Source organism: Bos indicus, chromosome 6 (assembly GCF_029378745.1).
Source record: "Bos indicus isolate NIAB-ARS_2022 breed Sahiwal x Tharparkar chromosome 6, NIAB-ARS_B.indTharparkar_mat_pri_1.0, whole genome shotgun sequence".
Classification (NCBI taxonomy): domain Eukaryota; kingdom Metazoa; phylum Chordata; class Mammalia; order Artiodactyla; family Bovidae; genus Bos; species Bos indicus.
The window spans coordinates 116,261,084-116,285,802 of record NC_091765.1 but is presented as its reverse complement, the minus strand read 5'-3'; the positions used below and the strand labels follow the sequence as shown (position 1 = coordinate 116,285,802).

At 60.1% G+C, this 24,719-nt stretch overlaps 3 protein-coding genes and 1 long non-coding RNA gene across 26 annotated transcripts in view; 2 read left to right on the top strand and 2 right to left on the bottom strand.

Moving 5' to 3' along the window:
- ADD1 (adducin 1) overlaps positions 1-3,611 on the top strand; it is a 91,135-nt gene extending 87,524 nt beyond the window's left edge. For 6 of the 11 annotated variants that reach the window (XM_019963223.2, XM_019963228.2, XM_019963226.2 and 3 more), the window contains one exon: positions 1,894-3,611. In XM_019963223.2, coding sequence (XP_019818782.2) covers positions 1,894-2,261 — 368 coding nt within the window. In that variant the 3' untranslated portion in view covers positions 2,262-3,611. Of the gene's footprint in view, positions 1-90; positions 126-1,893 lie in introns of those variants that run through there. The other 5 variants (XM_070790932.1, XM_070790933.1, XM_019963231.2 and 2 more) reach the window with 2 other exon arrangements.
- MFSD10 (major facilitator superfamily domain containing 10) lies at positions 3,452-7,887 on the bottom strand. 9 transcript variants are annotated; one of them, XM_070790963.1, is made up of 14 exons: positions 7,765-7,884; positions 7,129-7,346; positions 6,925-7,021; positions 6,670-6,773; positions 6,232-6,390; positions 5,990-6,151; positions 5,628-5,736; positions 5,415-5,526; positions 5,126-5,234; positions 4,948-5,038; positions 4,702-4,771; positions 4,530-4,619; positions 4,263-4,401; positions 3,452-4,062 (listed from the first exon to the last, which is right to left on the bottom strand). In XM_070790963.1, the coding sequence occupies exons 2-14, from the start codon at positions 7,300-7,302 to the stop codon at positions 4,060-4,062; spliced, it is 1,419 nt and encodes a 472-aa protein (XP_070647064.1). In that variant the 5' UTR covers positions 7,303-7,346; positions 7,765-7,884; the 3' UTR covers positions 3,452-4,059. The 9 variants fall into 9 exon arrangements, with proteins under 9 accessions (XP_070647064.1, XP_070647066.1, XP_070647062.1 ...); XM_070790965.1 differs by having other exon boundaries at positions 4,702-4,749; XM_070790961.1 differs by having other exon boundaries at positions 4,702-4,749; positions 5,628-6,151; positions 6,232-6,322; ... (1 more) ...; positions 6,948-7,021; positions 7,765-7,887.
- Positions 7,888-9,555: 1,668 nt separating this feature from the next.
- NOP14 (NOP14 nucleolar protein) lies at positions 9,556-24,699 on the bottom strand. Of its 5 annotated transcripts, XM_070790930.1 has the most exons (19): positions 24,364-24,492; positions 23,612-23,801; positions 21,863-21,997; positions 21,270-21,411; positions 19,475-19,617; positions 18,924-19,058; positions 18,156-18,278; positions 17,095-17,226; positions 16,470-16,791; positions 15,724-16,004; positions 15,267-15,352; positions 14,341-14,476; positions 13,162-13,263; positions 12,555-12,708; positions 11,715-11,874; positions 11,078-11,225; positions 10,547-10,665; positions 10,292-10,447; positions 9,556-10,047 (listed from the first exon to the last, which is right to left on the bottom strand). In XM_070790930.1, the coding sequence occupies exons 3-19, from the start codon at positions 21,890-21,892 to the stop codon at positions 9,948-9,950; spliced, it is 2,469 nt and encodes an 822-aa protein (XP_070647031.1). In that variant the 5' UTR covers positions 21,893-21,997; positions 23,612-23,801; positions 24,364-24,492; the 3' UTR covers positions 9,556-9,947. The 5 variants fall into 5 exon arrangements, 3 of the variants coding, with proteins under 3 accessions (XP_070647031.1, XP_070647030.1, XP_019818780.2); XM_070790929.1 differs by lacking the exon at positions 23,612-23,801 and having other exon boundaries at positions 24,364-24,699; XM_019963221.2 differs by lacking the exon at positions 23,612-23,801 and having other exon boundaries at positions 15,874-16,004; positions 24,364-24,699.
- On the top strand, positions 11,174-11,540 carry LOC109560742 (uncharacterized). The gene is made up of 2 exons (XR_002180985.2): positions 11,174-11,310; positions 11,385-11,540. It is a non-coding gene; the product is annotated as an uncharacterized lncRNA (long non-coding RNA).
- Positions 24,700-24,719: the final 20 nt, after the last annotated feature.

The following is a 24,719-nucleotide window of genomic DNA, read 5'->3' as shown; positions in this document are numbered from 1 at the left end:
CCCCGCCCTCTGTCCGTAACCCAGTGGCTGTGACTGATGCGTAGACTCTCTACCTGTGCTTTTCTCTTCCTGTGGCTGCGTGACAAGCAGGAGGTGGATGTGCTAAAGAGTACCTGTTACCATAGTAAGTACCGCCTGCCGCCTGGCCCTCTGCTGGTAATCGGAATTCCCTGTGCTTTGCCTCATTCTGCTTCTTTGTTGCTTGTTAAGTTTTGTTTTCTGTTGATTCAAAATAAAAAGAGCCCCCCCCACGCCCCGCCCCCCCATTCCCTGTCCTTGCACTGTGGGTAGTGACCCTCCTGGAAAGGGCTGGGTCACCTGAGCTGTGTGGTGGGCAGCCTGTCCTGGAGTCCTGCGATCCCAGGTGGGGCTGCTCAGACCACTCTGGGCCTCAGAAGTCCCAAGGGACTACATTGTCCTATTCACCTTCGAGACTGGTGCTGCTCAGTGGAGAGCTCTGCTCTGTCAGACCAGACTTGAGTCTAGAGTAGACTCAGACAGGCTGCGATTTTGCATGGGGGTTGCATGTATTTTGATCTTTGCTTAAGCTGGGTGCTTAAGCTTAAATCTGAGGGGGTGGGAGGGAGACATCACTGCTCTTGTTTAACGTGGCATTTGGTCCAGCGGTAAAAGTCGCCCCGCGCACCCGCAGGAGCCTCTGTTTCCACGAGCGGATCCCCAGTGCCTCGTGTGCAGCTGAGCCACGTGGTTCGCTCTCCTAAGACCCGGGGCGAGGGGCTGGCGGAGGGGAGGGGCACGCCAGCCTCCCGGAGCCGCCCTTGCCCGCACTCCTCCTGCTCCTCTGCTCCCTGTCACCTCCTGAGGTTTGGCTAGATTGCCAGTGTTGCCTAACCTCCCAGTGGCTTGTAACTTTGTAGACTACGTTTAAAAAATCCATGAAACTGGTTTCCCCTGGGGCCCGTGTAGAAAGCAGGCCTCAGACTGTTTCTCTAAAGTCAGTGCCGTTTGGCTTACGTTTGTTTCCATGTTGAGGGGCTTCCCTGGGGGCTCATTTGGTAAAGAATCTGCCTGCGGTATAGGAAACCTAGGTTTGATCTTTGGGTCAGGAAGACCCCTGCAGGAGGAAATGGCGACCCACTCCAGCGCTCTTGCCTGGAGAATCCCATTGATGGAGGAGCCTGGTGGGCTGCAGCCCGTGGGGTCACAAAGAGACGGACACGACCGAGTGACGGACACGTCACTTTCACTTTTCCAAGTTCAGCTTCTTAAAATGGCTTGAATTTTTTGCCTGTCCTTTACGTTAGAGTTCATCTCTCTTTTTTTCCCCCCTTTTCTCTTTTTTTTTTTCGGAGTTCATCTGTTTTTGAATTCTCTAGCCTACAGTGGCCTTTGGTGGTGATGTTGACGCCAGTCTGGGAGTTCACTTGGGGTTCTCCGTGGACTGCCACGGCTTAGTGTTCACTCGGGTTCTCCGTGGACTGCCACGGCTTAGTGCTCACTCGGGTTCTCCGTGGACTGCCACGGCTTAGTGCTGTCCTTGGGGGACCACGTGTCATGGATGCACGCTTAGGCGTAAACTCAGGACCACTAATGCTCGTCCTCTAATGGTTCAAGTGTTTAAGGCAGAACATTGCAGTCCTGAGACTGTTTCCACGGGCTTTCGTCACTCTGTCCACGCCTGGGGACTGAGCCCCGGGACTGAGGCTGGTTTTGTCAGCCCGCTGTCCGTGAGAAGGAGCTAAAATCACCGTGAGACCGAGCCCACGTCTCACACTGTGGGCTGCATCCAGCCTTGGAGTAAAGTAGACCTTGGTGAGAGCTCCTTACTCTGCTCTAGAGTCACTTCCAGGGCAGCGTCTGTGCAGGGCCCTTGGGAGGCCCGGAGAGCCGGGCGGTGGCTCTGTAACCGTGTCTCTCCCGCCCCCCCACCAGACCTGCCGCGGGAGCCTCCGTCTGCAGACGACAGTGACGCTGCCACCTTCAAGCCGACTCTGCCCGACCTGTCCCCCGATGAGCCTTCAGAAGCACTCGGCTTCCCGACGTTGGAGAAGGAGGAGGAGGAGGAGGAGGAGGGGCTGGGTGAAGCTGGGGGCCCTCCAAGCCCCTCCGGGTCCCCCTCCAGGTCCCCCCCGGTGGCCAGCCCCGAGCCAGCCCCAGCCCAGGTGGCTGAGGAGGCTGCCTCCCCAGCAGCCGAGGACGCTGGCAGTGATGGGTCTCCGGGCAAGTCCCCATCCAAAAAAAAGAAGAAATTCCGCACCCCTTCCTTCCTGAAGAAGAGCAAGAAGAGGAGCGACTCCTGAAGGCCCTTCCTGCACACGCCGCGCCGCGCCCCCGTCCCGTGTAATGGAATGCAGAGGCCCGCCCCCGCCCCGCCCCCGTGTAGCCAGCGCCTCCCTCGGTGTGACCAACCCCCACGTAGACCGGTGCTAACCTCGCGTGTGTGCAGCGGCCTGGCCCGCAGCCTCGGGTTCTGGGCCAGACTCGGCCTCCACATCCACCTCGGAGCCAGCCCTGCCCTGCAGGGGTCAGCACCTCGGCCCCTCTTGTAGCTCCTCAAGGACACTGTCCCCCGGGAGCCGAGTCAGGGTCCCAGCTGGACGGGGGCAGACCTGCCCACTCTGGCCTTGACCCCGCCTGCTCTCCTCTCGTGAAGTAACCCGCGCCCCATCTCTGCTAGGCTCCCCTTCACCCCCAGGTCTCAGGTGACTGAATCAGACCCATAGCTTTCTGCTGGTGTTGCCTGCTCGGTGATCCTTGTTCAGATACACAGCCTCAGTCCTGTGAAAGCGCCCCAACAGCCCAGGCCCCCGGGATGGCCTTGGAGAGGGTCAGGGCTGAGCCGGCGCCCCAGTAGCTCATGGCGCAGCTGGTGCTGGTCCCCGGTCCCCTCAGCCAGAACCAGACCAGGGGCCTCGCTTCCCCCCTGAAGCGTCCTGAACCCGTCGTCATAGGGATGGCGCCTCTGGGGGGTGGTCCTGCGGACCTGCAGCTCCCGCAGCCCCGATGGCATGCACGGGCAGCACTCTGCTTCTGCTCTCTGTCCTGGGGAGGGCCTGGCACTGAGGCGGGTCTGCACCTGAGCTCAGCTTGGCTGGGAGGCTCATTCCCTTGGTTAGAGGGCAGCTTAGGGTGGGGGTAGGCCCCAGAGGTCCACTGACGTCCTGCAGTCACCCCAAGGCCCCTCCCGCCCTCCAGCGCCGCATCCGTGGAGCAGAGCCGGGGGCTGCTTGGCTGGAACTTGGGGTGGCCGGGGTCTCCTCGACAGTGGGCTGTCCCAGGAGCTCCAGAGCCAGCCTGTCCCGACAGGCCCCTGGGGTGAGGGGACCTGAGGCCGCCTGCATGGCGCTGACCTCCGCTTAGAGCTTCCTGGCAAGCTGCTCTCTGTGTTGTCTTGTCCTGGTGGTGGTCGAGCTCCCCACCCTCACCCTGCACTCAGTTAACCACAGGCTCCTCCTGCCCTCTCTTCCTCTCACCCCACATATGCAATGACTTTAATTTCATTTTTGTAGTTTATTTTAACTCTTTGTATCTCAACATGAAGTTTAGTTGCATATACAGACACAGGCTTGGGAGGACAGGTCCTACGGCCTTTCTTCATTGTAACATGTTTTACTCACAAATAAAATTCTTTACGCAGTTTCCTTGTCTAACCTTGGGAAGCAGTCTTGCATCTAAATTCCTTTTGTTCGCTCCTTTAAAATAGGACTTCAGAAGTTTAATGTTCCAAAGATTCCAAAGTGAGCACTTATCTCTTGATCCAGCAGAGTTTGTCACTTTGTACCATGGGGGACACAGTCTGAGAAGCACCCTGCCCCAGGTGTCTTCCTCTTCTTCCCCAGAGGGCAGTGTTGGGGGCTTCGGGCCAGGGCCCTGGGAGAGGGGAGGGGCGTCAGGCGGCCTCCCCACCCCCACCCCAGGGCAGACGGGAAACCACCGGGCAGAGCCTGGCACCCTGTGGTCAGTGCAGCTGGAACAGCTGTCACTCCAGTTGCTGCCCCTGGTGCCTGGGGGAGGTGGGGGGACGGGATGTGCGCTGCAGGAAGGCACTTGGTCTGTAACAGCTGCTTTGTCATGCTGAGGCCGGGCTGAGGCCCTGTGTCACTGAGAACAGAAGACAAGAAAGTCTGGAAGGTTTTAGAATCTGATCCTGACAGGCAGGTCCGTGCTGGAGTATCTTGCACCCTAGAGCTGCAAGCCCCGGACCCCGGGGGCGGGGGTGAGGGGGCTGGAGGGGATCAGGCGGGCAGTGGGAAGCTGTCCTGGCCCAGGCCCCCACTTCCCGCGCAGCCCCCCATCCTCACATCATCGCAGGCGGGCGGCCCAGCTACTCGGCCTTGAGTGTCCGCGCCGGGGGGCTCAGGGTCCGCAGGATGGAGAAGGGGAGCAGGAAGAGCGCCGCGCACACGGTGTAACAGACACGGGCGCCGGCCAGCCAGTACGCTGTGGAGACAACGGGGGAGGTGACGGTGCCCCGGGCCCACCTGCCCCCTCCAGCTCGCCCAGCAACACCCCCAGCCCCGGTCTGGCCGGGCCTCCAGCATGCCCCGAGTGCCGTACCACGGCCTCACCTGAGGCGGCCACCACGGGCCCCACGGCCCTGGCCAGGGCGCCCAAGCTCCGCAGCGTGCCCATGACCGTGCCCTTCTGCCCGGGCGAGCCTGTGGGCGACAGGGGACAGCCGTCAGGGGCCCTCAGACCGCCTCCCAGGGGCTGGCCTCGCGCCAGGGCAGGGCCTCTCACCATAGCCGGCGACCACGGAGGACAGGCAGGGGACCACGACGGCTGCGGCTGGGAGGACACCAGGGAGACGCTGGTCAGTCGGGGGAGAGGCCAGAGGATGTGGGGGGAGGGGCCAGGCCCCGCCCCGCCCGGTCCTCACGCCCGAAGGCCCCGCCCTCGCCCGCCGGCCCCGCCCCCGCCCTCACGCCCACAGGCCCCGCCCTCGCCACCCCACAGGCCCCGCCCCCGCCCCGCCGGCCCACTCACCCCAGGAGTAGAGGAGCAGCCCCAAGCCCAGGATGGGCAGCGTGTGTCCCCAGCCGACGAAGAGGGAAGCGGGGATGAGCAGCAAGATGGCCTGTGGGCGGTACAGCCCGTCTGAGAGCCCCTGTTGCCTCCGCAGAGCGTGGGCACCGCCTGCCCCCAGCCCCGGGGAACTCCATACCTGCTTCACAGCCGCGATTTCCCTGCCAGGGCGGATCCGCCGGGCGTAGGCGCCCTGGATGGTGGCCATGGTGAGACCGATGAAGAAAAACATCTTCCCCTGTTCTACCCTGCAAGGGGTGAGCCGTCAGCACCCCTGCCCTGCCGGTGCTGCCCTCACACGGCCAGGCAGCCGGGGTGACCTCGGTCCCCGTCCTCTGGGAGCTGCGCAGTCCGTCTCAGGACTCTGGGCGGGGCCCGGGGCATGCGTGTGCCGAGATGGGGACCCACCGGGGTGCGGGGCATCCCACCTGCTGAACCGGAAACGCTGGTGCACCAGGAAGCTGAGCGTGAACTCCAGGCCGGAGAACAGGAAGAGGTAGAGGAAGTAGACCAGGCCCAGGCCGCGCAGGCTGCCAAGCCCTGGGGGGCGGTGAGGAGGGGCAGTGGCCCTGACGCGCATGCAGCCCCCAAGGCGGCCTGAGGGACCCCCCCAGCCCCACCCCCCAGGGCCGGCTCCTTACTGACTCCAGTGGGCGGGTCTGGGCCCCGCGCCACGGCGGAGAAGCGGAGCAGGGCCAGGGGGCTGAGCAGGTCCGCGGCGGCCCGGAACCCCAGGGTGACGGAGGGCGCCTGCGGGGGACAGCACTGAGGGCCTGCTAGGGGGTCTGGGGGTGGGCCTGACGAACCTGCTCGGCCCCTGCACCTTGCAGGGCCCCAGCAAGGCCGGGGGGTCTGGGGACCACGGGGTCCCAGGAGGCGCTGTGCTCTCAAGAGCATCTGGACACCAGGAGGGCGCAGCCTGGCCTCGCAGCACCTGGAGCTGGGACACATGATGGGCATCCCCACCTCTCTCAGCCCGGGCGCTGTCTGGCTCCCATCTTACCCGCTTCTCTGGGGGCAGCGTCTCTGGCAAGAAGCACCAGATGAACAGCAAGTCGGAGACGGCGAAGAGCAGGGCCAGCCAGGGCACTGTCTCCGAGGGCAGGAAGGCTCCCAGTGTGGGGCCCAGAGTGAAGCCCAGAGAAAAGGCCACCCCGATGACTGCCTGGGGAAAAGAGGGTGCCTGAGCGAGCAGGGAGACATGAGCCCCAGAGACCCCCACCCCTAAGCCCCAGGGCCACTCACCATGCCCTTGCTGCGGGCAGACGGTGAGCCCAGGTCGGCAACAATGGCGGTGCAGAGGCTAACGTTCCCCTTGCTGATGCCGCCTATCACCCTGGAGGCCAGGAAGGCCGCAAAGCTCTTCGAGGCAGCCCACACGGCGTACGAGGTGGCCACACCTGCCTACCCCAGGGCAGGTGCCGTCACTTGAGGCCAGGAGGGGCCCACAGTGGGGCTGGCAGGCTGAAACAGTACTCCTGGGACCCTGCCCTGTTCTGCAGCAGCCAAAGGCCACTTGTATGCCCAGTGACCCCTTGGCAGGAGCAGCTCTGCCACACCCTGGCTTAGCTCCAGAAGCCCCGCTCCCCCCAAACACCTCCCCCAGGGAGCAGTGAGGGCCAGTGAGGGGCCACGGAGGGCCCACAGCTGCCTCCCAGAGGGCTGCCAGGTGGACACGCGTACCAGGGACAGCAGCATCCCCGGGCGCCTCCCCAGGCAGTCAGACAGGGCCCCAGTGAGCGGTGCGGAGAGGAACTGCAGGAGGGAGAAAACGGAGCCGATCAGACCTGGAAGAGACAGAGCTCACGGTCACCACTCGGCCCGGGGGGGCCCCAAGGGAAGTGGACGCTCCGCGGGGAGAGGGGGCGGACCATGCCCCAGAGCGAGAAGGTGAGAACCAAGGTGTGGGGGAGGCCCCGGCCCAGCTGGGGACCCTACCTCCGAACAGGACGCTGTTGTACCTCTTCTCCGCTGGCATCCCGATGGCTGCTGCAAACCAGTCCACCCCGCGCTGCCAGGAGCCGTAGAGGGGGTCCTGGGGGACAAGGAGGCGTGGCGAACTCGGGCGTCTCTGAGGGGCTGGGAGCCAGGAGCAGCCATGGCGGGTTGCAGGGGCAGTGGGGCTGGCGGGGAGGGGCTCACGTGGGCACGGCCGTGGCTCTCCAGCAGCCCGGGAAGTAGGGGCAGCAGCAGGGTGAAGGCCAGGAGGTCCAGCAAGAGGCCGAGGAAGACCACAGCGACCACGCGGGTTTCTGGTGCCTGCTGCTGGCGGATGGGCGGGCGCGGCGTGCAGCTCCCGCCGGCTCCACAGCCCATGATGGGAGCGGCTCCGATCAGGCCCGGCTGAGCGTGTGGCAGGTCTGCACGAGGGCACGGTGCACGAAGGCACGTCCGGTTACCCGGACTGACGCCCACCCACCTCGGGAGGAGAGGATCCCTCCGCCCGCGAAGTGTCCCCAACCCACTCACTGCCAGAGCGCCCCTGAAGGATCTGCCTGCCCCGTTACCGGCTGTCGTTCTGTGCGCCCTGCCCCCGACCCTGGGCAGCAGGAAACGCAAGCTGTGGGGGAGTTACGCAAAGAAACGGCCAGCCCGGGAGGCCGACCGAGGGGGGCCGGGCGGGGCATCGTGGCCCCGGCACCTCCCGGCCCCCGCCCCACGGCCCCGGGAGGAGCGGTCGGGGAAACCCAGGCCCAGGCGGAAGCAAGGGGCAGCCTGGCGAGCCGGAGAACGACCCCCTCCCACCCCGCCCCTGCCGCGGCCGCGCGCAGCACAGACCAGGGGGTGGACGGATGGACAGACGGACGGACGGACGGACAGACGCGCAGAGGACCGCCGGGAGGGGCGGGCGCGCAGACCCCGCCCCGCCCACCCGGAAGCCGGCGTGGTTCCCCGCTCGGAAGTGGGCGTGGTTTCATAATCCGGAAGTGGGCGGGCCGCCGCGCCCCCTCTTCCGGCTACTGGGCCTGGCCTCACCGGCTCCAGCCAGGGCTGGCGTCCTGGCGGGAACTGATCAGATCGGGGGCGCCTGACAGACGCAGCCCCATTTGCCCCTAGATTCAGCGCCCGAGGGACGACCCGCCCGCTGAGGACCCCAGGGCTTTAGGTGACCCGTCCGGAGGGCGGGGTCCATCCTGACCGGACCCTCCTCGCGCCGTCCGCCCCGGCCAGAGGCCTGCGGCCGAAATACAGCTGCGGATACGCGCAGTCGGCGCGGGGGCGCGGGCTCGCCCGCACTCGGGCCGCGGCGGGGACGGTGAGGCGTGGAGGCGGGACTGCCCGGCGCCCCGCCTGCCCGGGGTCACCGGGGAGGGGCAGCTGCCCGCATGGCGCCTGCGGACCTGGCTTGGGCTCCCCTGGCAGCCGGAGGGCCTGCCTGCACCTCCCGCTTCCCCTCCGACTCTTGAAATGCAGGCGTGTGTGGTCGAGCCGACCAGGACAGGCCACCCCGTCCTGTCCGCTCAACACTAATGCACTCCCCTGTAGACGACACGAACTTCAAATAAGCCTCACGGCAGTCCCTTTGCCCGGCGTACAGCTGTTCCCCTTGAGTACCAGTCCGCTTTCCCCGAGGAGCAGGCGCGGCTGAGGCGTGGCGGCGGCGCTGAGGTGGCTGGGGAAGCGGCCGAGCGTTTGGCTCTCAGAGCAGCCCTCTCTAGCGCCTGGCCAGGCGGTCACAGCTGCTGTCACCACCAGCTTCTTAGGCTCCCCCTCGGCCCGAGGAGGCAGGGCTGAGGCGGGCATTCTGCCTGGTACTAACCTTTTCCAGGGCAAGGCCTGCAACGGGGTGCAGAAGCCCGGGACGGGCCGAGGTGGGGATGCAGGGTGACACGGAACCCGGAGCTGGGGCCGCTCCCCCTCCCCACAGAACTCGGCAGCAGCACCTGGGCACCCAGCGGCGCCCAGTGAAATAGCAGCGACAGCAGTGCAAGTTTACATGAGGTGGAACCTTGAGGCTGTATAGCCGGCCGGCTACACAGCGAGAAGCCAGCCCCATTCGTGGCCCCGACACCCACCAGGGCCTGACATCTGTGGAGTCGCCCACCTGGCGGACACCTACGGGAACAATCCTGGGGGGACAGCGGAGAGGACGCAGGCTTATCTGCTGAGGCCGTCCCGTCCCCTCCGCCTGCTCCCAGGGGGCGCTCTGGCCCCAGCACTGCCTACAGCTCCACAAATCACTCGACTCCCACCAGCCTCCGCTGGGGAGGTCTGAATTGGTCACCCTCTGTCTCATCTTGCACATGCCCAGTCTGGCCGATTGATCCTCAGATCTCTCGTGGTCACTTCTGTGGCTCGTGACCTCAGGGACAGACTCCGATGTGAGTTCTAGGGCCATCTATAGCTCCAAGGCCTCCGCCACGTGCCCTGGGGCCACGAGGGGAGCCAGGACCCTGGGGGACTGGGGCGGGCAGGGAGGCAGCATTCTGTGCAAGGCTGCAGCCCCAGGGCCACAAGGGTTGGCAGGCAGCTCCTGTGTCCTTACAGACACAGCCCAACCCCTTCCACCTTCCCCAGTGGTCAGCCACCCAAGGCTGGATTAGGGTGACACCAATCACAGCTGCTGGGTGCCAGGAAACAGGTGACTTCTTTCTTTTTTGACTTCCAAACTGTGTGCACACTTGTTTCACTGATAACTGAAAATCAGGTAACGTTATAACTACCACAGCAAATCGCACACAGAGGCGCGTGTGCCTGATTGAGCAGAGATGCTGGCCAGGACCCCGCCGCCCCGAGCCCCATGATGGAGCTCAGGACTGTCTGTAACCACGCCCAGACTGTGTAACCACGCAGTCTATCGGCACGCTGCTCCCGTGGAGGCCTGGTCCCACTTCCACAAGTGCAGTTCGTCAGGAGAGGCTTTTAACAGGAACGAAGTACAGGAGAAAACTCTGCGTTTCATACAGCAGCCCCTCGGTGTTCAGTATACAGTATCTCCTTGTCTTTTTATAACATATAATTTATTTTTTGAACTTCTTCCTCTTCAGAGCCTTCCATTCACCCTCCTGTGTGGCCAGGCTGTTAAAAAGTTGCTTCACTTTTCGTTTTCTTTCCGCATCCCTTAAAAAAAAAACCCACCTTTTGATTACTTTTTGGGGAACATCTTGCCCTTTTTCACATCTGAACCAGCAAGTGAGATCCACGTGGGGTTGGTGACTCAGTCCAGGACACGTGGAGGACAAGTGAGTGGGACATACCCCCAGGCTGCCCTCCGCCCTGGCCTGGCCACGGGGCGCTGGCATCGGGGTTGCGGGAGGGCCCGGCCTCCCCCCATCAGAGTGCCCGCCCCGCCCGCCCCGCTCACCGCTCCATGATCTCCGAGAGCCGCATGCGGGCCAGGAACTGGTTGTCCTTGCGGATCTCCCTGACGGCGCCTTTGAACTCCCGCTTGTGCTTGTGTATCAGCCTCCGCCGCTCCTGCTCCTCCCTGGTGCTGCCCTGCTTCCTGCCGAACTCCAGGCTAAGGGTGCAGAGACCGATGCAGGAGGCCGTCCTGGCGCCCGGGCCCCCCCAAACCCCCGGCCTCCCCAGGCTGGGGTGCTGGGCCCTCGGCACTCACACTTTGACGAGCCGGGGGGTAAACAGTTTCAGCGGCACCGGCTTGCTCTTCTCGCAGACCAGTGGCCGATAGTGCCTCGGCTGGTTTTCCATCTCTGTCAGAACGCTCCGACTCAGCTCCTGCGACGCCGAGAAGCTCACTCAGGCGGCCCACCCATGGGCCGGTGCTCGGCCCTCCCGCCGCCCCTTCCCTGAGCCCCTCGGGGCTGTGGGCCATGGCGGCCTCAGTGCGTGGCCTGCTGGGACCTCAGGCCCACTGAGACCCATAGAGCAACAGAACTGAACCCTGTCCCCCAAGGAGCCTGACAGCGGGGTGGCCCGTGGGGAGCGCACAATGGGGACCGACCCCACTCACACGCGGGCGCTCCCGGGCCAGGAGGGCTCCTCTCCCAGCTGCTTGTCGCACAGCGGCAGGCGCAGAACCCCGCTGGCCGGGGGCTCTGGCTGTTGGGAGCATGTGGCGAGGGGCAGCCCCCTGGAGCCTCTGAGCGGAAACACCTGCCCACCTGCCCGCACCCAGACTTGGCCTCACCTGGAGCGTGGGCGGGCAGCAGCGGGTGGCCAGGTGCTCCGTCAGGAGGGCTCGGAGGGGCCGCGCAATGTCGTGGAAGGAGGGCAGGGTGCCATAGGCGAGCACACAGCGCCTCACCAGAGCCAGACACAGGGCCAGGCAGGACAGCCTGCAGGACGAGAGTGGCCCCATCACCCAGAGCCAGCAGCTCCCTGGAGGTGGAGGCCTCCCCCACGCGGGCCAAGGGCCTCCAGGTCAGACACGTGCCCTGAGCAGCGGCCGCGGGGGACGGCAGGAGCTGAAGATGACATCCTGTGTTCCCGAGCAGGAAGAAGGCTTCGGGACACGCAGTGACAACTGAGAAGAGTGGCTCCACCTTGGTATCAAGTTGAACAACCCACATACATGGGAGAGACCCAGGAAAACTGACTCACTCACTATGACGGCTGAAGCCCTCATCTTAAATAAACCTCACTTTGCTGAACTCATTTGTTAGATCTAATAGCTTTCTGCGGAACCCTGAGGATTTCCCACAGATAAACCCAGTGAGCAGCGGTAACGCAGGGCATCTTCACGGTGCTGGGTGCTGTCCGGCTCCTGGCCTGGCCTCTGAAGTCCAGGCTGGTGCCACAGCCCACAGCCCCGGGCCTGCATGTACCTGGTGTGATTGGCCTCCGTCTCAGTCTGGGCTTTCAGGCCGCCTGCCCACTGGAGGGGGAGGCTTCTCCTCTGCCACGTGGCCATGTCCTCCTCATCAGAAACCAAAAGCAACTCCGAGTTCTTCCCAAGTGCTCTGAAAGGGTGCACCAGAGTGTAACCTGGGTTCCGGGTGGGACAGGGAGAGACGGCCTGAGATCACGGGCTGCAGGCAGGCTCTGCAGGGTGAAGCCTGCAGAAGTTCACTGGACAAGCATGCACTGTGTTTACCACCAGAGATGAGGGGCAGCTCTGGCAGGGGCACCTGGGCCAAGTCCAAGCGCGGCAGTCCCTGCCCTCGTGGGCACGCTGGACTGAGCATCAGCAAGAAGCGACAGACCAAGGAAAAGCAGAGGAGGGTGAGGGGCCCCTCAGGAGAGCCGGCCGGGCGGGGGCAGGATGGCGTCTAACCATATGAAACAAGTGAAAGGCTCGATAAACCGTAACCATTATTCCATCCCCACCCCCAACACTGCTTCCACTCACGACCGACCCGGAACACCACGCTCGAGCGTTTCTGGCGCAGAGTCTGCCACCTGGGGGTCCTTTACCCGCACTCGGCTCACTTGTGCCACGTGGAGAGCGGCTACTGTGCACAGCACGCCCAGTGTGATCCTGACTTCACAGTGAGGCTGTGTGCGTGCGTCCGCACGAGCGGAAAGGCTGCTCTGGACGACAGCGCTTTTGTCTTCTAACTTTCCCACGCTCTGAGCTTTCTACTTTTTTGACTGTGAATTATTTCCCAAGACTTTAAATTTCTGAAGCACAATATACTTGAAAAAGCTTCCTGGAACCAACTCACCTTGGCTCTGCTTGTTTGGAGTTGCCATGTGAAGAATCCCAGCGAGAAAATTGATGAGCTCAGGAATGAACCTCTGGGACAGAGCCACATAGTCCAGGAACACGCAGCACACGAAGAGCCCCTTGACAGCGTCTTGCAGTGACCGCACAGGGCACTGGCGAGGAGTGCAGGGCTGGTCAGGAATGTTCCGGAACGCCTGCTGGCAGGCACCCAGCTTCCCCAGGACTCTGGCCTCCGCGGTGGAGCAGAGGTGGACGAGGGGCCCCGGAGACGGGGCTCTGTGACCACGAGGTCCACCGCTCGTGGGGAACCAGTTATAACCCCCACGGTAAGCGGGCACCGACCACATGCCCATCGAGGAGAAGGAACAGTTTGGACTCTTAAAGCCAGCAGGGGTCTGACAGGATGCTGCGCCCTGTCACCCTGTCCAGGGGCCCTGGGAGGGGCACCGCCGGCCTGATGCCACGCCCTGTCACCCTGTCCAGGGGCTCTGGGAGGGGCACTGCCGGCCTGCTGTGTTAGCAGGCCCTTGCAGGGGGGTTTTGTTCAGTCACGGCCCTTGCACACTCCAAGGGGAGCAGGCTCTGATGGGGACTGTCTGACGTACCTTGGTGAGCAGCTGGCTCAAGCACAGCAGCGCAGGCGTGATGACCGGGTGCCAGAAGTCAGAGGTTGGGAACAACATCCCAGCAATTTTCAAGTAAATGAGCTGGAGAAGCAGGCCACCACCCAGATTAGAGGAGGGACGCACAGGACAGCCTGCTGTGCGCCTCTGTGCTGATCACAGAAGCAGACCCCACTCGCTGGGGACAGTGACCCACGCTGCCAGGACACTAGGCCCCAGACAGGCGGGAAGCAGAGGCTGACACCTCAGGCTCGCCACCAACCAGTCAGCAGAAAGGCCACGAGCTGGTCACACAGCCGCGACCCTCACCTCAAAGTTGCCTTTAAACCCCTCCCCAGAAACCCATCGGGAGTCTGGGTCTCTTGAGCATGAGCAGCCCATCCCTGTCCGGCGCCTGCAGTAAAGGCTGTGCTGTCCTTCCCCAGGACCCACAACCGCTCACTGGCTCTGCGAGCATAGGACAAGCGTGGACCCATTTGGTTCGGTGACATCAACTCCTAAACCCTCACGCCAGCCTACAGGTCATGGAGCACTGCAGCCACTGCTCCTGCCCGCAGTGGGGAAGGCCCGGCCCGCGAGCCCAGATGGGGACTGGGGTGAAGCCCAGGTGGCCGGCTAATGCCGGCCTGCCCCGCAGGAAGTCGCTGCAGGGAGGCCAGCTGGGTCCGCTCGGACACGGCTCCACAGGGAAGGGGCCGCGGCTTCCAGGAGGGCTGAAGCCACGGACCCTGGCTCAGGCCCCTGCTTGAGAAGCCTGTTAACCACCAACATGAAGCCTGGACTCGCAGGTTCCTGCCAGCACCGTTAGCTCATTTTCAACCCAGAGAGCAAAGAATGAGATAGTTGAGCAGGATCCCTCCAGTGAGCGGACAGGACAACAGCCCTGGAGTGTGTGAAACCTCAGAAACCTCAGAGCCGTCAAAGCGTCCTCAGAAAAACACGCGCCCAGTGTGAACGGCTCTGTTCACAGAGAAAGCAAACCAGGAACTCTGTTCCAAGCACACGGCAGCTCACTGTTAACGGTCAGCACTCCTCCCAGGCCTGGTCCCGTGCGATCCCCGGATGGCCCTGGAGGCGCTGGGCACACACCCCCTAGAAGCCCCCACCCCTCCGTGCCAGGACACCGCACAGGACGGCCGATGTCCGCAAGCCCCCGCTCACCACGTCCAGGCCTGGGAAGGCCGCCCGGCCTGTGGTCTCAACGGTCCCTTCCATCTCGTGCATGGCGTCTCGGAGGACAAATTTCACAGCGTCACTTGCAGACTCAGGAAACATCTGGCAAAGGTCATACAATGGCCTGTTAATCAGAAACACAGGTCAGGGAGGATGTCTGCAGGGAACAAAGATAAGAAACCTCACGTTCACCATTCTGCTGTGGCGTCAGCTGCCTACCACGTTGGAGCCGGAAGCCCTGACTCTTACGCCTGACAGGCCGTGCTGGTGACCCAGGAACTTTTCCAATAGTGTCTGTGATAATCTGGACTCATTTTCACCTTTTCCTAGAATCCTGGTTGTGACTTTCTGGCAGTGGTGGCAGAATGAGTCCCGTCTGCACAAGTCATAGCCCGTGGAGCAGGTCCCGTGTGTCCTGAACCCACGGATGCCTCGCCAGCTCTCCTGGGGGCAGAGGCTGCACAGGGGAGGGCGTGCAGCCCAGGCTGGCCTGGGGTGTCTGCTGTCATCACCCCCCGCCCCCGACTCAGCACCCTGGCCACTGCATCCTGCTCCAGCCAACAGGGCCCCGGAGCCAGTAGCTCTGCCCGCAGGGGCCCTTTAGTACAGGGTGTAGACCCAGCCCAGAGCTCCCACGAGGGCAGGAGCAGACAGCGAACGAAACACATGAGCCAGCAAATACTCCGAACAAGCCTGAAGGGGCGCAGCTGTCACAGGCCCATTTGTTCGGCATTTAAAACACCCCCGTCCAGGGCGGTGGGGAACACGCGGACAGGACTGAGGGCCGGAGCTCGCTGCGGGTGCAGGGCCAAGGCGGCCTCCCCGATGCCGAAGCCACTTTACGACTTCACTAAATGGCACAGAATTTGTTCAACTTGGCCCCTGGTTCCAGATAACCCCCAATTTTCACTCACACAACCAGCTTGTCGATGACGCCGAGGTCTGGCGGGTCGCTTACAGCCAGGTCTCCAATGTATTCCAGAAGGAAGCCAAACAGTTTCTGCAGGAACAGGGTAGGTCAGCGCCCAGGGCGAGCCCAGAGAGCCCCACCCAGGACACCCGCCCCCACACCCTCGAATGGCCGGCGGTGTCGAGGGCTGCAAGGATGGGTGCAAGATGGGAGGCAGGCTGCAGGGTGGGGCGTGCAGGGCCCGGGTGTGGCTCCCTCGGCCGGGAGGCAACACCAGACTCCTGGATGGAGAACGTGACCAGCCCCGCTGTGGTCAGGGAGCGGCTTTACTGGGAGAGGACAGGCGCACGCCCAGCATCCACTCCCCGGAACCCTCGTGCGGGGTAGACTCATGGTGGGTAGTGCCGGGGCTCCCCTCACACCCCCGGGGCTCCCCTCACACCCCTGGGCCTGCCACGGACCCGGAGCCGACACCCATCCAGGCCCCGCTTGCTGGCCCGCCCCCATGGAAAGTAGCCGGCCGCGAATACGGCGAGCGCTCGGTGGCCGTCGGTGCCGTGGCTGCCAGGCCTCTGCCCACTCCTGGTGCCGCAGGGGGACAGCCAGCGTACTTCCAGCTTTGCTTTGTTCCCCACTGCGAGGCTTGGGTGGTTGCATTTCTGAATTCTCTCCACAACCAAAAGCTGGTCTTCCATTGATTTTCCGGACAGTAAAGACTTCAGTTCCTCACAGGATTCGGGAACTATCAAAATAACAAACAAAAAGCACAAAACACGCTCCACACTTATCTTGTAAAATGAGAACTACTCACATTTCCGGTAACACAAACATGAATACTGAACACAAACTAAGCAACAGAACTCCGTTTGCTTCCCCCACGGAGACAGTTCCGCCCGTATCATAGAAACCCTCTTCTTATGTGAGTATCACGAGTTCCAACAGATCCCCCCGGAGGACAGATTCCCCTGGCAGCCCTCAGCACTGTGGAGTCACACAACGGCCAAGAGGCCGCCCGGAGCCCTGGGGTCAGGCCCGGGGGACGCTGTGGAGAAGGATGACCGAGTCTGTCTGCGAGCCAGGCTGGCACAGACAGGCAGGGTGGGGGTGTGGCCGGGTTGGCCCCGCCCCCTTGCTAACACAGCCCAGCCGGGCAGCCTCGCCAGGTCCCCCCGCTACTCGGAAACCTCAACGCCAGGGGTCTGCCAACCTGCGAAGGTGTAGGGCAGCTGGGCCCTGGCTGCCGCCCGGTCGTCCCTTGGCAGCCGCTCTCCAGGGCTTGGACGCTGATCCCCCTGGAGCTGCGCGCGCACTTCCACACCGTCGGCGTCAGACTCCCGGCCCACAAGGCCGTCGGCGCTGCGGGCGTCCTCGCTGTCGGCGTCAGACTCCAGGTCTGAGTGGCCGTCCGGGCTGTCACTGTCCTCCGGGCCCCCCTCGCTCCAGCCTTCACCCTTCTCCTCTTCTTCCTCTCCGCTCTCCCCACCACTGGAGTCCCCACTTGGCTCCTCCTCGACGTTCATCTTCCCATCCTGCGAACAGAGCGCGGACACCAGACACATCAGTACTCTGGTACAGCAGCCAGTATGGCTGTGGCTGTGCCCGAGGGCTAGGGGCCTGGGGGCACCGGGCCTCTCCCACCCTTTCGAGACCGCTGCGCGTCCGTGGGCTCAAGGCCTGGGACCCGCGCTCTGCGGTCCCTGCCACCAGGACTCTGGGCAGAAAAGCTAGCTGTTTCTAGAAAGACAGTTTCCGTCTGTGGTAAAGCTATTAGGTGAGAAACCAGAAAATCTGCCGCTTTAAATGAAAACCAGGAAAGAAGGCAAACACCTCACTTTGTAAGAAAGCAAGCGCCGGTCATCTGTGTCCAGCACGAAGCCGTCGTTCAGGTCGTCGGCCGACAGGTGCTTTGGTCTCTTGCTGTGCGCATCCTCGTCTCTCCCGAGCATCCTCCGGAGCCTCTCGGCCTGAGCAGGAGGAGGGTTGCTGCTGAGCGCGCGCCGGGCAGGGATGCAGGCCGCCCGGCGCCCCCGGCCTCGCAGCTGCATCAGGCCTGCCCTCTGCTTTCTGTCTTCAGCCAGACAGGCAGCCCTCGGCACGCATCGTATGGAACACTTATTTAACAAAAATAAAAACAAGTATCGCAGCAGAAATACTTCTGGCACAAGGAAGGAAAAACCCTGTTAGACTGAGGTTTCTCTGACCAAGTGACACCCGCCAACCGGAGTGAACTTCACTCGCCGCCAGACCCCAGGACAGGAGCCCAACCCACGCTGAGGCCTGACACAAGTGGCCGGCTCCGTCTACACCTGAGCACCGGCGGCAAACACCGCAGGCGGCCCCCAGCGGGAGCAGGAACAGCCAGAAGCGCAGGAGCAAGCCTCTATTTTGTGTTTGTTTGTAACATACGGAAAATTTAAAAAACTTTTAAGAGAAAAACGTGAGACAGGAGTGCACTGTATCGCCAGCAGCTGTTTTGAGGTAAATGAATTAGGAAAAAATGTCATTTTTGTTATACTGGGTATTATCTGCTTTTTTTTTTTTTTTTGCTTATAGTCAAAAATATAGTAAAACAGTATTTCAGGGCTTCCCTCATAGCTAAGTTGGTAAAGAATCTGCCTGCAGTGCAGGAGACCCGGTTCCATCCCTCGGTCAGAAGATCCTTGGAGGAGGGTGTGGCAACCCACTCCAGTATTCTTGCCTGGAGAATCCCATGGACAGAGGAGCTTGGAGGGCTGCAGTCCACGGGGTCAGCCCACGGGGTCACAACAGTCGGACTTATGGACTAAACCATCACCCTCATCACCACAGTAAACAAACAGAAACTTATCCGTAGGCTATAAAGAGCCCACTGATAAAAGGCTTCCCAGGGCAGTGCCCCCAGCCGCGCCAGTACCTCCAGGCGTCTGAGACGCTCCTGCTCCTCCCTGGCCAGCTCCTCCTCCGTTTTCATCCTGTTAGAGGGCTGCGCTTTCATTTCAAAGCCGAGCTCACGAACCATCATGTCATATGCATCAGGCTAGGGCAGACAGAAGAATTTTTTTTAAATAGAAAAGACGTGCACGATTAGCTCCGCACACGTGCCGACCGTGGCTGGGCGCTGCTATGGAAGAGGCCAAACTGTGTCCTGAGTCTTTCTGCTTGTGTGACTGGTCCTGGTCAGGCCTGGCAGACACTTCTGGGCCACATACAAAAATTCTTCTCCAAATACATCTGCTTTAAGAAAACTAACCCTTGCCCATTTAGGCATTAAGTCCCCAAACGGGGTCCTGAGGAAAGAACAGGGAGGTCGACGCACAGATGTGCAGATGGCCACAGGGGAGGCTGGTGAAATACTACTATTTCTTAGAAACCAGTGACTCAGAAGATGGCAGCTTTTTCAACACTTACACTAAAATTCCGATACCCCCTGAAGGTCTTCCCCCACCCCAAGTCTTCCTGATACCAAGAAACCACCATTTTCTTTAGTGTCATTTTTCTGGAGTAAATATTGAAATAACTTCCACTTTACTTCCACCCCAACGGAACACACATCAGCTACCTCAATATCAAAGTTCAACAAAACACTCAGGTCCTGGAAAGGAGAGCAGATGCCCGGCTCCCCCTTATCTGTGGAATAAGTGCATGGCTCGAGGCCAGGCCAAGCGAGACGTGTCCGCCCCACCTTGGGCTTCTCCTTTCCGCCTCTACTCTCAGACTTGGGCGTCTTGCAGGCCAGGAGAGCCTGGATTTCTTTCCAGTCTTGGTCTAGCTTCTCTGTGAGTTCAAGGGCATCTTCCCGTTGAGCCTGTCTCTCCCTCTGGGGAAAAAACACAGATGGAACACACCCCATTACTGTCGGTGTCCAGGCCCCACTGGACAACCGCTCAGCCAACACCCACCTTGCCGACTCAAACAGACCATGAGAAAGGAGCCTCTCAGGAGCCCACCAGGCAGAACCAAGTCCCTGCTGTGAGGCTGTTCCTCGACTCCTGATATGCGCCAAAACCAACTCAAAACACCCATCCCCCAAATCAAACTCCCAAACACAAGAAACCATCAGGGTACCTGCCCGATGGCGTTACCACGCATCCTGTGCTCCTAGGCAAGCGACCACTTTCATTACATTCACAGAAAGTTTTAATACAACCTAAAACCGCCCAGCGAGAAAAGGCGGGGGCGTCCCAGCGCTGAGTCCCAGGGCAGAGCTGCCCTGGCACGAAGGAAGCTGCTCACCTTCTCCTGCTTGGACCTGGCGATGAGCTCCTCAATCAGCTCCCTGCGGGACTTGGGTGGCTCCTCGCCCCCGCTGGGCTGCTGGGCGGCCTTCCCGGGGACCGGCCCGCTTCCGCCTCCGAAGTGCGTCGCGGTCAACTCGGCTGCAAATGGAGCAGAGAACCCCGTGAAGCCCAGGCCCCCCCAGAAGCGGGTTTTGCAGTTGCTCTGCCAGTGTTTCTCCGAGCTCGGTCCTGAGAACCCATTCCACATTCAAGAGGAAATTCTCACTGGGTGGTCACTGAGATCATAGGTACAGCGGCACTTAAACCAGACGAGCCCCTCTGAGAAAGCCCAGAGACACAAGAATGGGTCAGTGACTGGTTCCTCTGCTTCCCAGAATGCTCTGCACATTATAAGGGATCAGTGACTGACTGGTTCCTCTGCTTCCCAGAATGCTCTGCACATTAGAAACCACAGTCACGTAGTGCTCTACTAACTCAAGATTGTTCACAATGTTTTCTGAAAATAAAAATTTATAAACAAGGTGCTAGGACATGAAAGATCCCAGAAAGGATTCTCAAAGGAAAAATAAAATCTGTTGGCACACTTAGTACAGGATTTAATTAGAAAATTTGAGTTGACTTTTAAGATGGAATTCTCCTAAGCAAGGAGAACATGTATTATGTAGTTGAACAAAACAGAATGTTTCCTAATGGTTCATTGTTAAAGGTACAGTAAATATATTTTTAGAAGTTAACAGGCTTTTCTCGTACAAGTTACTTAGATTTTGATGAGCTTAGGACAGGAAGCCTCAAAGGAACAGCTGAGTCCCCAGGACCAACACCTGGAGCTGGACGCTCACTTTCCCCAGCCACCTGACACCACAGCTCCTCGAAGCAACATGGCGGGGGGCTGCCGACTATGTGATAAAGGTCATGCCATCAAACGTACGGGCCCTTCACCCACAGTGCAGGTGAGTGTGCGTTAACAGTGAAGTGTGAAGAGCTCTGAACAACAGAAAGTGCAAAACGAAAGGCTCTCGAGATGAACTACGTTCTCTCTCAACCACAGAGCCTCAGCAGTCGTGCCCACCTCCTGGTACTGTGGATGATCCACGGGCCACCCTCATTCCCAGGCCTCCTGCCCCCGCGTCACCCACAAACCAAAAGGCGGTCATGGGTTTAATGTGTTGGCTTTCCACACACCAGGAAGCAGCAGCTTTTCTGAAGATGCTGAACAGAGGGTATTTTAATCTACAAGGGTGAAATCCTAGTGACACGACCCCGACCTTATAGAAGGGCCCAAGATGATCAGACCCGAGCTGACTCCGAACTCAGTTCAGCTGCATGTCAATGTTAACTCAGTTCAATGTATATCTCCTTCATTACTACCTATAAATAAGCAGCTCAATGTTCCTTTCTCCACAAAACTGCCACAATTGGTTCTGGAGTAAACAAAGCCTAAGAGAACTAGATAAACACTGTCCTGGAACACACTTGGTCAGAACCAATGACTCAGTGGTAGCAAAGCAGAGTGGGTTTGCACAGAAGTGCTGTCCAGGGATTAGCACGGTGGGTTTTACCTACAACGGATGGACAATCTCCCCAATTCTCTGAGCTCATGGGTAAAATAAGCGGGGGTAAAGTTCGAACAAGAGAAAGCATACAGAAGTGCCTTCTCAGCTTACAGAAGTCTGTATATCTTATGGACGCATACACCTTTTGAAAGGTCTGCAGCTGCATTTTCTCGGAGTCTGGGCAGGAATGGCAGGAAGAGCGTCCTGGAGCAGAGCACGCGGGTGCCCGGGCCTCACCTGACAGCGCTCCCCGGCCCTCAGTGTCGCTGTCACTATCGACGATGTCGTTGTGCTTTTCGATATCCGCCAAAGACTGGCCGTAATGAGTTAATTCTTCATCTTCATTTAGGTTGTAGATGCTTTTTTTTTCATGTTGTCGCTAACAGGACAGAAAAAAAGTCCATCTCCTAAAATTTCCATATTCATTTAAAGTTTTAAAAAAATTACTTTTTTCATTTTTGTGCAATGCGTCAATGCTGCTTTAAGATGATTCTGGGTCATTTGAGCAATGATTCAGACAGAAACAGAACCTACAGAAGGTAAATAAATCAACCGGCCCATCTAAGGCGCTGGGAAATGGCACTAGGACCTCACCACCACACTCGGACCCCCTCCAGGATGCGTCACTGCTGTGCACTCTGGCTGAGGCATCTCTCCGCCCAGCTGGTGTGTGCAGAAGGCTGCTTCCCCTTAGGCCTAGCCAGGCGAGCCACACCATTCATGATTCCCCGCTGTCACCCACAGAAGCGTAACTGAACGAGGGGGACTGGCCTCCTCCTCCTGACTTCTGGGCAAGGAGACAGCAGGGGACCCTCCCCCGTCTCCCCTACCTGCTGCTCCAGAGCAAACCTCTTCATCATCTTCTCCTCCGGGCTGATGCTGCTGTTGTACTCCCCAAAGCGTTTATCTCGGAACACGTTGGACTTATCCCTTTCCTTGTACTCCTTCAGCAGAGTCTGGGTGCGCTGAAAAGCAGATCACAGAACTGTCTCTCACTGGTCCTGGCAACTCTGAGCTCTGATGCTTGGCAATCTGGGTCCCCAGAATGGAGCCACTTCCGCAATGGGACACACTGACGGGTCTAATGAACTGGAAGACACCATTTTTTATGCCTCAGGCCACTGAAACTAACAGTCCAAGAAAGGCCAATCTATTGGCTACAAAAACTGATCTCAATTACTGAGGGGAAACTGCCAGACAATGGAGTCAAGAGACCAGGAACCCAGGGGATTCGCTAGGGAGTGCTGGTACCTTGTGCCTAACACCCAAGGTTACAGCAAAACAACAGCAACCAGAAAAGAGCAGAACAAACGAGTGCTCAGAGGTCACTCTGCCAGGTGAAGCAGACAGATGAGTTGAGGTTGGTAGCTGAGAGAAAGAGAAGCCAGGGACCCAGGAGCTGAGTAGCTCTTTATGTCAACACCACCACCACCATCAATTACAGAGACTGCGGCAGCATTGCCTGTCTTTGGCTGGTTATGTTCATATACGTGCCAGTATCTGTATATATGGTCGACAGGGAGGCCTGGTGTGCTGTGATTCATGGAGTCCCAAAGAGCTGGACTCGACTGAGCAACTGAACTGAACTGATTGCTAAAATCTGTGTGTGTGTGCTGTTGCTTCAGTCACATCTGACTCTCTGAGACCCCACGGAGTGTAGCCCGCCAGGCTCCTCTATGGGATTCTCAAGACAAGAATACTGGAGTGGGTTGCCATTTCCTCCTCCATGAGAAGGGAAGATCCTGGATCAAACCCGCATCTGCTGCATTGCAAACAGATTCGTTACCGCTGAGCTCCCAAACCAAAACTCACAGTGCTCTCTGGGTCATTCGTGGACACGCACGTGTTGCCCAGGAGGTGGAGACAAGAGTGAGGACTTAGGACCCCACCGCAGCACCGCCTCCCAGTGCGGGCTCCGGGAGGCGCCTACAGCCTCATCTGAAAAGGAGAGAATGGCAGTTCCTACCTCAGTCTCCTAAGGAGAAAACAGGACACTGAGGCTTAAGTAGGGAAGACACATCTGTCTGTTCTGGAGCTCCTGCTGCCCCCACCCTGCCCCAGCCTGCCCTGAGGTGTGTGGTGGGGGCATGGCGGAGTCAGCGGTAAGACTGTCTTGTCTTCCACTACTGCCAGTTCCTTCAAGTCAGGATGATGTTTGATTCCATTCAAAGATCAGTCGGATCGCACACTGGGACAGCACAGTTTATGAGCCCATGAAGACAGGGTCAGGGGTTACTCCTTTACCCCTTCACCTGCCAGAACAGAGCCTAAACAAGAGCGCTCAGTGGCGTGCCAAGCTTTCCCAGGTGTTTAAACCCAGTGCACACCCTAGCCCTTACCAAATGTGTGACTGTAGGAAATTTACTTGTCCTTTCCGTGCCTTAATTTTTTCACTAACCTACTAATGTCTCCTCCTCAGGATGACAATAAATAGTTAAAACCACCCAGTGAGCATGTCTCAGAAGCTACATAGAGAATGCCAGCAGAATGGAATCTGAAAGTACAGAATAGTCTGGGACAGTGAGCACAAGAAAAGGGATGGCTGTGAGGTTTTCCAAAAAGGTTAGCATTTCAGTTACCTTGCAAAGGACAGTCCTGTGCTTCAAAAGTGAAGTTGCTCAGTCGTGCTGACTCTTTGCGACCCCATGGACTGTAGCCCACCAGGCTCCTCGGTCCATGGGATTTTCCAGGCAAGAGTACAGGAGTGGGTTGCCATTTCCTTCTCCAGAGGATCTTCCCGACCCAGGGCTCGCACACGGGTCTCCCGCACTGCAGGTGGATTATTACCGTGTGAGCCCACCAGGGAAGTCCTATGTTGATGCATTCCTTCACCAAGCATCTACTGAGCAGCCTGTGTAATCCCTTATCCTTAAACCAGCAGAGCTCAGTCTCAAGGAAGGCGGTTAAGCGGGCCCCACGGTGACCAGGGCGGCACATAAGTGATTAGCTATGTCAGAGGAGGCTGGACCTGTGCGCTGGGGCTCCAAGGAGCGACAGCGGTTCTGCAGGGCGATGTCGCCCCATCACACGCAGAAGCAGAGGCAAGAAGGTGCACACACTCCAGCCGACACACGACGCACACACGGCGTCTAACTGCGCCGGGCTGTCCTGAGGGCTCTCTCAGGGGACGCGTCCCACCCTTCCAGCCGCCCGCCCAGGAGGTAGGTACCATTGGCACATCCTATGTACACAAGGGGAACCAGCACCGTCGCCCGCGCGCTGCCGCAGGGGGTCGGGACAGCAGGGCCGCGCGGCTGGTCCGGGCTGGCAGGCAGGGCAGGGGACCCCTCGGAGGACGCCCCCTCCCCGGAAGGCCCGGCTCCCCGCTGACCTTCTGAAGGGCCCGCGCGCGCGACACCCCGGGCAGGCCCACGTCGTGGCGCGTCTTCCTGCCCAGAACCTGGAACTTCTGCCGGTTTACTTTCACCTCGAATGGGTTGGGGTTCGGCCTCGCCCGGCCCCCCAACGCGCCCGCCGGGGCCGCAGAGGCCTTCCCGCGCGCGGCGGACCTGGCCTTCCCCATGACGACACACGCCACACCTCAGGGTGCGGACGAGGAAGAGAAGGCGGCCGCGGCTCGGGTTCCCTCAGCAGACACGTGCGGCTTCGCAGTCTGAGACAGCCGCCCGCATCTCGCGATCACTGAGGCAGCGAGAAGTAGGAACGTTGGGTAAAATACTGCCACGC